This window comes from Polistes canadensis, unplaced genomic scaffold, assembly GCF_001313835.1.
Source record: "Polistes canadensis isolate GaletaPanama2010 unplaced genomic scaffold, ASM131383v1 scaffold_12, whole genome shotgun sequence".
NCBI lineage: Eukaryota > Metazoa > Arthropoda > Insecta > Hymenoptera > Vespidae > Polistes > Polistes canadensis.
This window is the reverse complement of record NW_014569559.1, coordinates 662049-678915: the sequence shown is the minus strand read 5'-3', so window position 1 is coordinate 678915 and position 16867 is coordinate 662049. Positions and strand designations below refer to the sequence as shown.

General features: G+C 37.3%; 3 protein-coding genes across 3 annotated transcripts in view; 1 reads left to right on the top strand and 2 right to left on the bottom strand.

Annotated features, from left to right (window-relative positions):
- Positions 1 to 140, top strand: part of LOC106793284 (40S ribosomal protein S4-like) — a gene marked incomplete in the record, with an annotated part of 4316 nt that extends 4176 nt beyond the window's left edge. The window contains 1 exon segment of the mRNA XM_014760086.1: positions 11 to 140. Within this exon segment, the coding sequence (XP_014615572.1) occupies positions 11 to 108 (98 nt within the window).
- Positions 141 to 244: 104 nt separating this feature from the next.
- On the bottom strand, positions 245 to 4995 carry LOC106793283 (probable tubulin polyglutamylase TTLL2). The gene is made up of 11 exons (XM_014760085.1): positions 4871 to 4995; positions 4620 to 4675; positions 4057 to 4209; positions 2499 to 2624; positions 2241 to 2344; positions 2015 to 2147; positions 1671 to 1947; positions 1389 to 1591; positions 1063 to 1323; positions 694 to 986; positions 245 to 608 (listed from the first exon to the last, which is right to left on the bottom strand). Exons 3-11 carry the CDS (start codon positions 4132 to 4134, stop codon positions 488 to 490), a joined length of 1596 nt encoding a protein of 531 aa, XP_014615571.1. The 5' UTR covers positions 4135 to 4209; positions 4620 to 4675; positions 4871 to 4995; the 3' UTR covers positions 245 to 487.
- Positions 4996 to 6392: 1397 nt separating this feature from the next.
- Positions 6393 to 16867, bottom strand: part of LOC106793162 (PDZ and LIM domain protein Zasp-like) — a 29719-nt gene continuing 19244 nt past the window's right edge. The window contains exons 13-20 of the mRNA XM_014759849.1: positions 16212 to 16344; positions 15723 to 15767; positions 14660 to 14710; positions 9572 to 13409; positions 8817 to 9003; positions 8629 to 8749; positions 8427 to 8542; positions 6393 to 8254 (exon numbers count right to left, since the gene is read on the bottom strand). Coding sequence (XP_014615335.1) covers positions 8177 to 8254; positions 8427 to 8542; positions 8629 to 8749; positions 8817 to 9003; positions 9572 to 13409; positions 14660 to 14710; positions 15723 to 15767; positions 16212 to 16344 — 4569 coding nt within the window. The 3' untranslated portion in view covers positions 6393 to 8176. The remainder of the gene's footprint in view (positions 8255 to 8426; positions 8543 to 8628; positions 8750 to 8816; positions 9004 to 9571; positions 13410 to 14659; positions 14711 to 15722; positions 15768 to 16211; positions 16345 to 16867) is intronic.

Genomic DNA, 16867 nt, shown 5'->3' with positions numbered 1-16867 from the left:
ATCGGCAAAGGTCTGAAGGCATATATCAGTTTACCGAGAGATAAAGGTGTCAAGCTTTCCATTGCGGAAGAACGTGACAAGAGATTAGCAGCAAAGGGAGTAAATTAATGTATATTTTTAATAAATTACTGGATAAACTGCAAGTTCTTTGGTGAAACAGAAATTCGTTTATTATGATGAAATCACCATAGCGCGCGTTACGATTGCATAAATATCTGTGTGTGATTCCAAAATATTTAATATGTAATTAATAGCGTTATAAGATAGATCGAGATTGTTATAATTAAATAGACATATTAGAATATTTTTTAATTTTAGTATACTCATTATTTTCTAAATTTAAAATGAACACACGCAAGAGAGGATTTAGATCGATAAAAGCAGTTAACTGCTCCTTAACTTTGGACTGAAACGGGTTTTTGTCCATGTGCGAAAGAAAATATTTATTTTTTTTTACGATGTTTAAAGAGAAATATTTAAATACGTTCTACTTTTCTGGCAGCCAGATTTCTGCATTTAAATCAAGTGAAGCTTGTAGAAGAGTATTGTATTGGTCGTCTCTTTGTTTTTCGTTTCCTCGTTGAATATCTTTGGCAGTTTTTAAATACCTAGGAAAAAAAAGAACTTGTATCGATTTGTACTGTTTCAAGTATATGGAATAAATTAAGTATATGCAAGAGAAATTAGGAATACTTGTTTATATAAAGAATCGTGTCTTTGATTTCTCTATCAACGGAACGTGATCCATCCGGTTGAGGAAATTCAGCAGTTTTGGAATGTTTGAACCTTGTTAATGGACAAATGCGAACCCATCCACCTTCTCTAACGCAAGGAACATTCCAGTCTTTACCATTATCCCATATTGAAGTCGATGAGTGATCGTTGATATTATTTCCTTTGAAATCACGACGAATGCATTTGTCCATCATTAAAGGATTATACCGAGACCAAGAAGTCGGACACATTTCTGAAGACGATTCCTTATACTATGAAATAATCAATTTATTAATTGTGTCACTTATAATTTACGCGTTAGAATTAGCAAAAGTTATATATCTTTACGGAAGAACTTGTTTCGGAATACAAATTCATAATGGTGTCACCGTTGCGATGAAATTTAGATTTTTTCTTCGTCGAACGATTAGTGGATAATTTGGAAGACGCGTTTTCTTCGTTGACTCGTTCGTAAGACCAAATTTTAAACAACGATAGTCCAGTATTGCAAACTGGAAGGCCTAACAGATCGAACAAATCGTGTAACAATGGTTTCTTCACTTCCGAATCGATCTCGCAATCGTTGCTTAGAGCTGGACTAAGGTTTACCTTCAATAAGTAATATAACATTGTTAGAATATTTTATAACATAATTTATAAGTTTATCGTTATACCTCCAATAGCCATGGTTTTAAATTTTCATCGATAAGCACGTCAAAGCCGAAGAACTCGAAACAATTAGACGAACTCGGTATACCAGCTGCTTGGCTAATAATCGTTAAACTCACTAGACAAGCTATTCTTTGCCAGAGAAACCAATCAAAGTATCCAGTTTGCTCAAAGTATCGTCTGAGTTGTCTTAAAGTCCACTTGCAACCTCGGAAAGAAAAGAAAATGAAAGGAAAGCTTGCGTCAGAGTTTCAAAAGTAATTAATATTTAGTTTCAACGAGCTTACCAGCACCAATGCGTTCTTTTTTTTCCGAATATCCTGGACCTAGCTTGTTCAAAGAGAAATTAGTTAAATGGCGGAAAGGATCGTCCAAACGTTCCAAGGAAAATTTCTCCGTTGCAAATCGTGCTATTCCTTCCTTGTAAAGATATATCGTCAAAGGACGATAAGAAGGTACGCAGACGTAAAGACGAAGATCAAATTTGTAACCACCGATAAGAAGAGGATTTTCTATGTATCTTTGTACAATTGCGGAATTGTTGTACGAAAGATCGCTTAATTTCTACGTTAAATGGAATGAATCAATTAATATTCGAAGAAATAAATATACTAAAAGTTAAATTACTTACTCGAAAAAGAAATATTCCTCTTCCTTGGCTTTGGCCGACCGGCTTGCAAATCCACACTCTATCATCCTTCTCGTAACGACTACAATCTTCGGCTAGTTTCGTGTATTCCGAAGGCAAATTATATCCTACAGGACTGTCGGGAAAAATGCATTATATTTTTCGTGATAGTGCGTGGGGGGAGGGGTGGAGGTAGGCGGTCGGAAGAAGATTATCGTGCGTGCCATACCTGAAGTCGTAAATCGAACCATGGCCCTTTTTCATGCATTTTAAATGACGCACGAGATTGTCCTTCCTGCAGATCGAGTTTCCTTTTGGTATTCGATTAACGAACTGGGAATAAAAAAAATCAAATAAAAACTATTCGGATATCGAAACGGGTATGATGAGTCGACAAATGTTCATGTAATATCATTCGATGTTATTTTATTTCGAATAATTATTTCTCTTCGTGTGTATAATTGAATCGAAAGATCGAAATCATTACCTGCCAAGGGAATAATGGTTTGTAATGGGACAAGGGAAAACCACCGGACCGCCACCATAAATTCCATCGATCTTTGAATACATTATTGTCAACCGCGTATTCCCTCCATCCACGTTCCGTGCATACCTACGAAAAACTTTGATAATTTCTACGAAGCGTTCAAAAACTTTGTATAAATTGGTAAATCTTAAAAGATAATTTAATCGTTTTATATCAAGCGTTTATTTTCAATCATCTCAACGAAGACGTGGAAGATATAAATAAACGATCCGTAAATCATCGGCATTTAAAACCATTCACTATTGGATAGTTGGATTAGACACAGTTGTCGGTTACTTTGGTATCCCGAATACGCGAAGGTTTTCGCACGAAAGCATTCACATCGGAAGTTCGTTCACGCGCTCCAACCATTTGACTAACTTTCTCAAGCACGAAAATAGGATTGCCCTTGATTTATTGTCGTGTTATTAAAGCATTAGGAATAACCTGGTGCAATATCGAAAGCCAGCCAAGGACGACGATAATCGAAAATTATACCCGTGCGTTGCACTCTCTTTCCATTCCTGGCTCGTTATTCCTTCGAGCATAGCGAAAACGAATCTCGAACAAATAAAGGGGTAAACAATCCCTCTCTCTCTCTTTCTCTTTTTTTCCCTCTTTGTTTGCGGTCAACCATAAATTACGACCATGCAACGACGTCCGACTGGCTTTTCATTTAACCCATTTTTTCCTTCTCTTTTTTCTTCTCCTTCTTCTTCTCTTCTCTTTCTCTCTCTCTTTCTCATTCTTTTTTTCTTTACCTTACCTTCTGTGCCAGGTGCATTTAACGATCAAAGCCGCCCCAAGCAATTTGTCTAATAAATGTACCTCGTCACGAGCTATCTCCGATAGAAGCTTCTTTCGAGTTCGTCTCTTCTTCTTCTTATTATTCTTCTTCTTCTTATTTTCTTTTTTTCCCTTTTCCTTTCGACATTTAAATGCATCGCCGAAGACGGAGAAAAAGTATCAGCTTCGAACGTTTTACGCCGTCACGAAAGAAAAAATGACAATGAATCGTGACATTGAACGACATAGAAAAAATAAATCGAAAAATTCTTTAGATGAGAAATAAATAGATAGATAGATAGATAGATAGATATTCGTTTTAATAATTAGATTGAACGTGTCGTTTAACGAAACATTATTAATTACTTCCTCTTCCTTTTGTCGTTGCATGTCGCATGCTGTTAATCATAAGCTTTAAAAGGATCGTCGTACACGCAGCGGAAATTCTCGTTGCATTTGTTCAGATCTATGCAGGTATATGACATCTGTATCGTAGCGTTAGAAAATATTTGGTTCAAGGTTAAATAAGTTAACTTTGTAACCGGGCCAAATGAAAGGTAAAAAAAAAAGTTACAAAAGTTTTAAACGATGACGGATCGCGACTGATTTATATTTCATTTAGGCGAGTACACACGCGTACTTTTCTTTTTTTTAACTTTGAATTATTTTCTAGTATTCTATAGAAGATATAAAAAAAGAAAAAACAGGAAGAAAAAGTCGTTTGATATTTTACCTGGACGAGCAGATGAGGTCCTGTGCCGTTCTCGTTGAGCCTAAATACGAAAGGTCCTTCCAAACATTTTACTGCCATGCCGGAGCATGATCTATATGTCTAATAGAATAGCGAATAGGACGGTAGTAGGACGTTGAGGAAAGTCTGAAAGAACTAACGTATTTAAACGGGGAATTAGATTCAACGCGTTGTAATACTTCCAAATGACGTATTCGCGTAAGTTCTTATCAGGAAAAATCGATGAGAAAGTATGTGCCAGAAATAGGTGTTCGCTATTAGGTTCACGCTAGTTTCGTAAAGAATAAAAACGAGATCTGATTGTGAGCGAAGATATTTGAACAAATTGATAGGATTAAAAAAAAAAGAAAAGAAGCAGAAGTTCAATATTTGTCTACGATCGAAATGACGAAGAAAAATATATAACGTTTGATTTAATCAACCCAAGTTAATCACTAAAGGAAAGATACTTGGAACTTTTCCAGGTTGCGCCTGCGTCAGAGATTGAAAATGAATAACCGCGCGAATGTATAAAGAAAGTATACCATTATATTCGTGTTACTCACTTTTATTTATCTTGGCGATCGATCACACGTTGTCTCAGGATCATCGATCGTCTTCTCTAAAATGAAAATAATTAATAATAATCGGTTTCCTCATTTTTATCTATTATTATTTTCTTTGCAAAATATCATCGCGCAATCGGATCGTTTCGTTTAATAAAATGAAACAAAAAAAAGAAAGGAAAATTAGTTTGCGTTTGCGGAAAAAAAGAAAATAAGTAGAGATGTATTCGAGACGAAATGTAGATACTAACTGGCGCGTTTAGGAACAAGTTAGCAAACGTTTTCGCGAGGCAGGTGCGCGCACAGGTTTTAATCCTGCCTTTCGTAGTCCTGCTTCCGCGCGAGCTTGCGAAGGACACCGGAAGTATATGAGCGACGACCGCGTTTTACCTAAAAACAGAAATATTATAGTTCGCGCAAACTCCTCTATATATATATATATATATATATATATATATATAGCTTTATTTCTTATTATTAAACACAAATTTCCTAACAAAAGTATCTATTTAAGTTGGAAAGAAGCTCATTAGTTACACGCAACGATCGCGCGGCTTTTTTGACTTTTTGAACTTTTCTTATTGCTTTTTATATGCGTTATATTTCAATGGGTTCGCCATTAAACATGTCGATTTTAAATCTTTCCTTTTCTTTTCCTTTCCTTATAAAATAACGACCACAGTTAAATAAGTGAAAATTATTATAACGCAATATTGACGTCATAGTTAGATATTTGAAGGATTAACGGCTATTTCACGTAATTGCTTTCCCTTTCGCTTTGAAGCTGCTTTCATATCGAACGATGTTGAACATTATTAAAAGCAAACGTCGAATCAATAAAAAGTCCTGTAGCGATTTAGTTTCCTACTTTCGAGTTCGTACGAAATTACACTCTTGAGTTTATATATATATATGTAACGACCGTAAGAGAAAGAAACTGCTCTCGGGCTTTTATCGGATATTTAATCGTGAATGGTATTTCGTGCTAATGCTATTATTTTGGAAGGATATGGATTTAAAATAGGAAGTGTCTATCGACGTGAAATTCGATTAAAAAGTTTTATCTAATGTTAATTCTAACAGTAGATTAGAACTTTAAGAACTGTAAGCAAAAGTATACATTTCATTTTATTTTAAGCAACACGTAACACAGATACAGAGAAGAGGCTCATGCCCGATTATCATTGATATTCAATTTCAATTTTTTATTCAATCGCGAATTATGATGATCGATCGTTTTTAACAGACACGCCTGGATTAATAATCATTCGTTGTTTTAATATTCTCTTTTTTGTAGTTTCTTTTTTTCTTTTTCTTTTTTAAAAATTTCCTTCTTCCTCGTCGCATCTGTCGTAGGATGATTTTACGCTCGTCAATTAAACTTTCCTTTTTAAAGTCTTACGAACTAAAATATTACACGTTTATTATTATATTATTATTATTATTATTATTATCATAATCATAATTATAATCATAATCGTAATCATAATCATCGTCATCATCATTATTTTATTATCATTGTTAACGTTAATTTTTTATCGAGTCCGACGAGTTATTTCGTATATATTTTCTCGTTTATTTTTATATTTATTTTTTGTTTTTCCCTTTAATATACGAACTCGTGCAGATGGCACAGAAAAATTCGGTAACCTCGTCTAAAAGATTATCGTGTAGTATGGCTCGTGCTTTCGCTATTGTCGAGTTGTTTCTCCCTTTCGACATAATTTTTTTTTCTTTTCATTATTTTGTTCTTTTTTTTCCTTTTTTTTTGTATATTATTATCATTGTTATTATTATTAAGTCGAGGAGATCAATTGATAATCTTTGATCAGTTTGCTCGACTAGAAGCGAGTTTCGTATGCACTATAATAGGACTACGGTTATATATGATTACAACGCTCTCGCTTTTAATTCGATTGTAATATAAGCTAAAAAATATATATTTAATCGGTGCGATATAATCGTTGATTCATGATCCACGTGCACAGAATCATGATCGAATCGCGTTAGTGACAATAGGCACGCGCTGCTGCTCGTCTTATTAGATCGAAGAACATTTTCTTTTCTCATTGTATCGGTACTACTCTGTCATTTGCTTTCGCGAATCTATGTAATAAAAACATTTTACATTCCTTTTTTCGATACTTCAACGTTTGACTAGTACATTTAAAAACAAACAAAAAAAAAAACAGAAAAAAGAAAAAAAGAAAGAAAACGAAAAGAATAAAAATAATCGTAATAATCTTCGCGCATACGTTTTTTTCGAAATGTTAACAACAAAAATATTCTTCTTTCTTTAGAATTATTGAATTCATATATATAAACGAGAGAAAAGCTTTAGCGAGTTTAAGCTACGAAACCTTTCGAATTGTGTAGCTCGTAGATTACTTTCAAGGATAATTGTACTACTAAACGGACGCTACGCACGTGATCGGATTGGAGCTTTTTTTCTTTTCGAAATCGTATAGATAACTTGGTATTATTTCTTTTTTTTTTTTACTTCTTGTTACTTTCATTCGTCATCTTTCTCTCTCTCTATTTCGTTCTCTTGCACACGTATTCTCTTAAAAATTTGATCGAGCACAAACTCCTTAAGCTGGGGTATTTTCCGTTAATCGTTCAAAGTGCATCCTCGAGAGGTGCACCTTGAGAAGCAACGAGAAATATGGCAATGATCCTTCTTCGTTAATCGCTAATTGCTCGCTTGACCTTTGCGTGATTCGACAAAGAGATTCGCCGCAGAATTCTCTGCAACCGAGTTTTACGAGGTATTCGAGCACGGTCCTCCCCCACCAACCCCTTCCCTCCCGAGAACTCTAAGTCGCTATTAATTATTATTATCCTTATCCTTGCCTTGTTAATATGTATCTACACACGCGCGCACATACACGCACACCCACACACCCACACATGTATATATATATATGAAACGATGCTTTTATTCCGGCCACGCGCGCGCCAATGCGCTTACAATTTTCCTATCCACCTTGTGTTTTTTTTTCTTCTTATATTTCTTTTTTATTCCGACAGTGCTGGCTTTCAAAACTCTTTCGCTCCGATTTTTCTTTCCTTTTTATTTTTCCTTTCTTGTCCCTTTCTTTTTTTTTTTGGTATATAATATGCATGTATGTAGTAGTATGTATAAATATATATATTTCTTATATCTTGGTTTTTTGCTACACACGGAACGCTTGCAAGCGGGTACGCGAATTGAGCCACGAACTCGAACGGATTTAACGAATCCTTTCTTGAATTTTCGTCATTGTTCGTTGTTTGTGAAAAAAAAAAAATACGAGATGAAATTTGATAATAGAAAATTATCCGACGTGTTCGTAACTCTGGCAACGATCGGTTAGTCGAATGATTTCAGCTCGATATGGAAAAGAAAGAAAGGAAGAAAGAAGAAGATTTTAAGAAGAAGGATGAAAGGATTATTCGTCAACATCTATTTTAAATGTTTTCTTTTTTCCTTTTTTTTTTTTTCTCTCATTATTTTCATCCTTCTCTTAATTTTCTTCTTCTTCCTTGCCGCACGCGTTCTTCATCTGTGAGGAATTTTAACGCGCGTGATTTTTGCAGAAAGGACGACCACCTTTCGCGTAGAAACTTTGACCCTCGAGATTCTTCTTGCACATCTGCAAAATTAAAAAATGGTGATCAATTTGTGTGTGTGTTATATATATGTATATAGAATTCGTGGGCTCGTTTGAGCGTCTAGATTTCACGGGTCTTCTGTTTTCTGAATAACTGCTCCAATTTTTCAGTTATCCAATAAATTGATTGTAAAAATGAATGATTGAAACTTACCGTACAGTTGAAGCACTGACTGTGATAATTATTATTGAGGGCTTCTACCCAACGGTCTCCAGCTTCCACCGGGAATCCACAGGCAAAGCATTTTGTCGTGAAAAGTTCGTTCCAATCTAATAAAAAAATAAAACAATCAAAATTATTAATCGATGTAGTCGTATTGTTAAATAAACAAATGGTTAAACGATGATAAACTAACCAGCTTCGCAGTAGGGTAAACCTTCTTCCAAAAAGAACGGGCTGTTGCCAAAAAGTTTTCCACAATACGAACAGTTGAAGCATTCAGGGTGGAAATGTTTTCCAATTGCGTTTAAGCAATCCTAGATAATTTATACGAATTTTTACGATCTGTTTGTTAATCGATAAAAATGTATTGATAACACTTACGCCTTTGATTTTGTTGTTGCATTTGTTGCAAGACGGTGCGATGAACTTTTCGAAACAATATTCGCAGTAAAGTTGTCCTTTTTCCTCGACGAATCCTATGTCTTGTAATGGACGACGACATTGGGTGTTCACGCATACGAAATGTTCTGGACACCAGATTTGTCCCAGTGCGGTAATGAATGGTCCTCTGAATGGAAATTATATTATTTTTAATGATAATTAATGTATTGAAATAATTAGAAGTATAAAGAAAACGCATTTAACTTGACGAGAAGATGAGTTTAACACACACACACACACACACTTAGATATTAATTAATCGTTCGAATATTTATTTCGAATGTAAGACAGGTGAATTATACGAACCTCGTGCAAGTCTTGTTGTCCTGACAGCAAACTGGCTTTACGACGAAACCGTTTGTTGTATGATTAGTATTTTCTCCGTTAGCTGTCAACAACGTGCAATAAAATTATGTTAATTATCTAGACGGCACACGGTTAAGTTACGAAAATTCATTCAAAGTCACACAAAAACGGAATATATTCAGCAAGCACTGAAAAATAATAAAAAATGACGAACATTCGTTTATTAATCATAAGAAACGTACTCCTTTGATTTTGGTTGTCTCGATAGTCAAATAAAAAAGCGAGGACACACTGCAATCGGGAAATAAAATAAAGAAAAAGAAAATAATCTAGGGAGAAGTAAAAGAAAAAAATCAGGCACACGATCGACGAGTCAGGCATCGTCCTACCTGACGTAGGAGTTGCAATGAGCACAGAGTGGTACACGGGAACCTGGTCCACCAGCCTGATTGAGGATACCCCTTCCACGTTTAGGTGCACTGCTACCAGCAAAGGATCCGCTTTTCGAGCCGGAACCACCGAGACCTCCGGTACCTAGATCCGGGTGGGATGACATTTTTGGTGGGTCTACTAAATTTGGGGTTTTACTAGGGGAGCAATGGAAGCCATCCTGGCAGCTAGTCTGAGACTGACAATGACTTCCGGTTTGACATTGGCTTTGGGACTGATAGAAGCTTTTGGTCTCGCAATGATAGCTTTTTGTGGTTTCACATTGGTTTTCACATTGACTGCTGGATTGTTGGCATTGTTGCGGTAATGGTTTGTAAAGCTGAACGGTAGGAATATCTCGATTTTTAGCTGTTAGTCGCGCAAGCTGTCCGCTGAGATTAGTTTTAGGCTTATGGATTGGCTCGAAAGAACAACGCTGGGTGGTTTGAGGACTGGATCCCTCTTCGTAGGGGAATGGGATTTGCGGGAAAGGAAGATTCGTTCGACTTTGGCTCTTGCGAAGACATTGGCCGGTAGATTTTTTGCAAGGTGCTACACAGACAGAACCATCCGGACGAGGTGCCACGCAGATACCGGATTCTGGACAATTGGGTATTTCAAAATCGTATCCTGCCGATTCGCCACCGCAATAACCAGACGGTTGCCCACAAGAACCGGGTCTAAGACCGAAGCAGGGCGATACGCAAACTCCAGATCGATCAGGAGTCGGCGTCACGCAGATGCCTGTTTTTGGACGACTTGGTTGTCCATCGCAGGGTACGACCACCACGCCAGCTTTGGTGCCTTGGTCGGAATGAGCTTTGCACGGTAAAACGGTCACTCCGGTTTCTGGACACTTAGTTGCAGGAGGAGTTGGTGTTTCGTAGCGAACGTGACGTACCTCGGTCGAGCTACTGTACGTTGGTTGAACTTTAGGGACCTCGACGGGTTTGCGTTTTATTGGACAAGGTAGAGTTACGTCCGCATGTGTCGTCGAAATGATAGAACATTCTCCTTTCTTTTCCGACGATGGCTGCGTAATCGCCATAGTCTTTTTTTCGCATTTCTCGTAATCCTCGACAACTTGTAGTGCCCTTTTAATATGACAAACGGTATTATTTTCTTCGCTGGTATCATCGCTGGTCATCGCTCGTCGTTCTTGGTATTGGGCGTGTACGGAATCGGATTCCTGTTGCTTTTCTTCCGCCTGTCGTTCGTCGTAATGTACCGTTTTAGAACCCATGTATTCTTGTTTCCTGTGACCAGTATCCGTATCCTCTTCTACGGTATAATTAATGGTCTTACGGGAGGGATAATGTATCGAGCTTTGTTTCGACGGTGGTCGAGGAGGAGCTTCCTTAACGGCCCACGGAGGATCATCTCTGATTTTAGGTGCTTGCGCTTTCGTGTAATAAGACGGAGGTGACGGTGGTCCATGTGCCGGAGATTTGCTTCTTCTTGGAGTTGGCGTTGGAGATCGACTAGGAACATAGGGTTGTGCTTCGACAGGAGATTTCTTCATGGCCACGAGATTCCTTTGATAAATCGGTATGGTGTCTGGTTTTCTCAATCCCACCGTCGAGGGTTTACTACTAGGTGTGTCGGCTCTACTGCAGGGCCGAGATCTCGACGGTGAAACCGAGGAATCTCTCAAACGATAATCTGGAGGTGGGGTAGGCAACGGCTGCGGTACTATTTTCTTCGTACAAACTTGTTCTCGACGATAAGTATCTTTCAATTCGCCATAAAGTATATCAGCTGGTGGACAAATTCCATCCGGAATAGGCGTAACCACTGGTGTCTGAGCTCTACCAACTTCTCGATCTTCCGGTCCGATAACTCGACTGAGCGGAGTGTAAGGACGTTCCGGAGCTATAGTTAAAGCACGTTGGAACGGCGATATCGGACGTTCCTTTGGCTTTGGTACCGGTCTTACTTTGTGATCCAAATATACAGTTTCTTCGGTGTAAAGTTCTTTCACGGTTGAACTGACAGGGGTGAAGGGACGATCCGGTGCGGTGGTCAAAGCGTTAACCATTTCGGATTTCCATTCTTTCGGCGTGGCATTTTGTACGGGTCCGTCGGAAATCGGTTTAGGTCCCGTCTCAGTTTGTTTCATAAATTGAACGTGTTTCTTGCAAGTCTCCATGTTGTCGTGCGGCGTATACTTGGCTCCAACTTTTCGTTCTTGAGGAGTCGGATGTCTTCCTTGATCGCGAAGACTCTGATGAACTTCGACCTGTTCTCTCAAACTTTTCCTACGTTCCTCTTCCACGTCTCTTCTTTTAACACGTTCTTGAACGAGAACTTCCTCCACAATTTCCTCGTACGTCTCTTTAGTAATTTTCTTGCAACCTGGATTCGAACCATCCGATTCTGTAACCTTTTCCTCGTGTATTACCGTACGACCAAGTGGTTTCTCTCGAATTACTTCGACGACTTCTTCGTCGTCGTCGTCCTGTTCCTCCCTGAAACTTACGCGCTTTTTATTTCTCTCTTCATCTTCTCGTCTTCTCTTTTCTTCTTCCTCCCTTCTCCTCCTCTCTTCCTCTTCCTGTTTCCTTCTCTCCGCTGCCTCCTCTTCCCTCTTCCTTTCTTCCTCATCCCTCTTTGCTTGTTCGATCAATTTCGTGGCATCTACGGCCGAGGTTACAACTTCGGCAGATTCCTCGACCGTTTTCGTTTCCGTCGTACCTTCGACGACAGATTGTCTGTCAACTTTCGTCGTACTTCTACGCGTGCACGATTCCACTTCCTCGATTTGTTCCAACGCCGGCGAACCTTCCCTGGGTGATAAAACTTCCACGGTTTTCTCGTAAGTCGTTGTTTTCTTAACGTGCATATCACCGATATCTTCCTCGGCCGTCTCAGTGATAAGATCGTGTTCACCTTCGATTCCTTTTTGAACAGCGACTACATCGGACGGTACGAATTGTCGAGTCTCGGTCGTATCGATGGTCGTGTCTTTTTCGACTTTTCTCAAATCCATGACTTCTTTGTCGAATTCTTTGACGATTTCTCGGGGTGTTTCGGGACGTGCGTGACACGGTAGTGGTGGTTTAGGAGATACGGTTTCTTCCGTTCGACACATTTCAGCTCGAAAAGCTCGGTGTTCTTCTCGCACGCCATCCTCGACAACTTTTTCACTCTGGCATATCTCGCTCTTATACTTTTTACAAACTTTTGCTTGCTCCTCGGATCCGTAACTCTTCTCGTAAAGATTGCCACCAGTTGACACGGTTGCTGTCCATGGTCTGGGTATCGGTTGATAGATTCTCGTAGGTGTTAACGATCTTCTAACACAACTATCGGTCGAGCTAGGCCTAGAAGTTTCCCGTCTGGATTCTCTTCTTGCACCACCACCATTTGTATCCACCAACTCGACTCGCTTGTAAACTGGACCTGGACAACTCACACGGTCCATCGCGTCTTGATCGATATAATAACCTTGTCGTGAAGTTCGTTCGTAGTCCCGATCAGTACTCTCGCTTCTTCTTATTTTCAATACTTTTTCGCAGGCCTCGATACTCGCACGTTTATCCTTTACCGCGTGCTGATCTCGACGATCTAATACCGGATTCGGATCGATGTACAAAGGACTTGCGGTCGGATATGTTATGTCCTCGATCGATTTAGTCGGTGGCCAAGCGAGACTTCGAGATTTCACCGAATTTCGATTGCTAAGTTTATCGGTCGATGGATTCGAAGGGGATCTTGTTGTTTCTCTGCTTTCCTCGACGCAATCGTAATAATAGAACTTTTCGTGGACCTCTGATAAGGTTTTTCGGGATGGGGAATATTTTTAGGAACACGTTTGCCATTGTTTTGTAATTTATTTATTCGTTTGTTAATAACGATACGCGAGGATGGAAAAAACGAGAAGAACAAAGTCAAACGGATAACACATAAAGATACTCGAGACGTGCGGTCAATTAGATTTGGAAAAAAGGGCATGTTAGAAATGAAACAAGAAACACAAACAAAAAAACAGAGAAATTTGCGGTGAGTAAGAAGCACGTTGAATGGCTCGTACCCGTCCTCTTTTCGTTTCTTATCTGCTCGTTTATCCCGTTTATCTGTTGCAATTATCTCAAACAAACGGACAGATAAATGACTTGAGAAAACGGGCACGTGCCGGGTTACGCTAAATAAAAAAGAAAATAGCAAAATGAAGAGAAAAAAAGAAAAGAAAAGAAAAGAAAAGAAAAGAAAAGAATAGAGAATAGAGAATAAAACAGTGCGTTCGAGAAAATGTCGAAGCAAAATGTTTTCTTTCTTTAATGCTAAAATATCATTGTGCTTATTAGCTAAATAATAATATTTTCTAAGCTCGTCAAAAGCTCGTGTTTATATTTAATCGGGCGGTCAATACTAAAAGATCCAAAGAAATGATTCGTTAGTTTTTTAAACAGCTCAAGTGCGTCTTCTACTCTCGAGCTTCTTTTCTCGAGAATTTCTATGCGAAAAAGCAGAGAAAAACCAAAAAATGAACGCTGTTAAAAAATGGGGAACGTGTGTGCGAAGATGACACGCGAATGATGTGCGATATCGAAGTTTATCCAAAATAAATCGACGCCGTTTGCTGAGCGACAATATTATGATACTCTACTATGTTTGATTCTTCATTTATTTGTTATCTATTAATTGGCACATCGCAATCCAGCCGACGAAACTTTCTTTGTCTCTGAAAAGTAAGTCGCTACTCAACGCACACTCCTTTTCTATTTTTTAAAAAAATATTTGTTTCTTTTTTTCCAAATTATAGAATCAGTGATGTGTGTGTGTGTGTAATATTATATAGAAATATTAACATTTCTTGTTTAAACGACGCAGCATTGCATTTTTGTCATTTCTCTCAAATGTATTTTATAGATAAATATTTATAATCATTCGTAAATACAATATGAATTCCGTTATAATTTCAATGCGTGTAATTCTTTGATAGTTTCGCGTAATAAGATATATAGCGAATATGAATTTTGTATATTATTTATTTTTTGTTTATCGGCACGATGACGACGACGACGTTTCTTGAGAGTTACCGACTCATGCGAATGTGAGGGAGAAGGGTCTGGGTTTTGGGTTGAAAGATGGACCGGCTGAAAAAAGATAAGAAAAGCAGTATTACGTTTAAGGAAAGAGGAACGTGTGTTGTAAAGTGAAAGGAAGGTTTTTATGATCGACAATCGTAAAGACAACAAAATTGCGTATATATTCAAATTAGAATTTATATAAAAAAAAATGATATCAATATAATAGAAAAGGTGTCGCATATTTCGCAATTTCAACGAACGAGAAGAAGACTGTCGACTTAAACAAATCTAATAAAATTCATTTCAATGGTATTCTTTTTTTCGTACACGCGTGTCTACGAATTGCCTACTGTCGGGGGTGCACCACCAAAGTTAGTTCGGGTATTCCAGCGTTAGATGGCACTGGGAAACGATGATAACGCCAGAATATATGCAACGCTTCCTACACAATTGTTTCGTAGAAAAATACTTTCATTTTTTACCAGTATATACTATACGAATAAATTAATAATAGGATTTCTAACTTACGGTATATTATCGAATATTTTACGACGTTTATTATTCATTAATTTATTAATTTCTATCGTCCTAGAGCGAATAATATAAACGAATGGAATGCGAAAAATGAGCGAGAGCAGAGGAAGCTTATAAGATACCGAATAAAAATATCGTCACAGATTACATCTTCTTATAAGATAAAGAAAAAAGAAAAGAAAGACATAGTTTTTAGTAAAAAAATAGGGGCCTCCATTGAATTGTTTTATTAAACAGATTGATGTTACAAGAAAATGAAATCTGTTTCAATATTTGAATTCGTCACCGTCGTATGCCATCTTTTCGACGCACAAAAAAAGATACAATTCGATCATGTTAGATCAAGAAATGATACTAGCGTGAAAGATAGAAAAAGTTTGTAGACAAAGATAGATGAAAAGAGAAAGAAAAAGAAAGAAAGAGAAAGAAAGAAAGAAAGAGAGAGAGAAAGAGAGAGAGTGAAAAAATGTGAGGAGGTAAGCCAAAGGGGACGCATTAGCCAAAGCTCGAAACTCGGTCAGTCGGATCTAATCTATCGTCGTACCTCTGAAGGGCGAACTTTTTGGCTTTGGCAGTGCAGAGAAGAGACCTATTTGCAACAATCGAAGATAAAGTTAGGCCAAGGACAAAAGCGAGCACGTCGCTAGGAGAACGTATGTAAGTATTTGCGAGATTGTTCTTCTTTTTTTTTCTCGACCATTATTTTATTTGGTCAATCAATATTTTTCTTATATCATTTTATATTTATTCTATATAAAAGGGTTATTTTTTAATACCAGAGCACGATCTGGGTCGCTAATCGTTCGAGTTTCATCATTCTGACGGCTATCCCATCCCGTTATCGTTTGCAAATGGTTGCCATTGTTCTATTTATTTTGTATAAAATGATCAAAAGAATATGAATTAAAACAATATCGATTGTTCTTATTATTTAGAATTGATATTAATGATAGTATTGAATTATTTTATCATTCATATTCTTTCGTTCATTCGTTTAAAATTAAATATCGTGTCATCGAAATGAAAAGCTTACCGGTTGCGGTCTGATTCTGCACGCGTGGAAGAATACTGTTTCCCGAATTTGCTATTGAAGGTGATGAAAGATTCGACAAAGTGCTCGATCCACCGAAAGGCTTAGGCCCGATTAAACTATTCGACGTCGGTGTCTGCAAAGAAATAAATCATTTATATTAATTAACTATTTATTTTGTTAATTCACGATTACCTTAGAAAATCTTTCGTTAACAATGATATTATTTACTATACGGAAAGTAGCGGACTTACGTTGAATAAAAAATTATTAAAACACGATTATATCGGATTCTGGAAAACACTGATCAAAGGGAGTAGTTTGTTTGTCTTATTTAAAAATAAATTTTCGATCGTGAAAATTCTAATCACATCTTGTATAAATTAAAATATATAATATATTTTATATACACTCTATTGTGTGTGTTAATAATTAAATTTACGTAATAATATACACTGACACACAAAAATGGTGTTAATTGGCGTTACTACTACGGCTCGTGCAAAACGATTGGGTAATAATCGAAAGTAATAATTCTTCGTTTTTTTCTAATTACAGCCATTAAATAGACGATTCTTCGTTAATAAATCGTTTATAATAATCCTCTTGAAGTTGTGATATAAACGTAGAATAAATTTGATAGATCGATTTTTATTTGG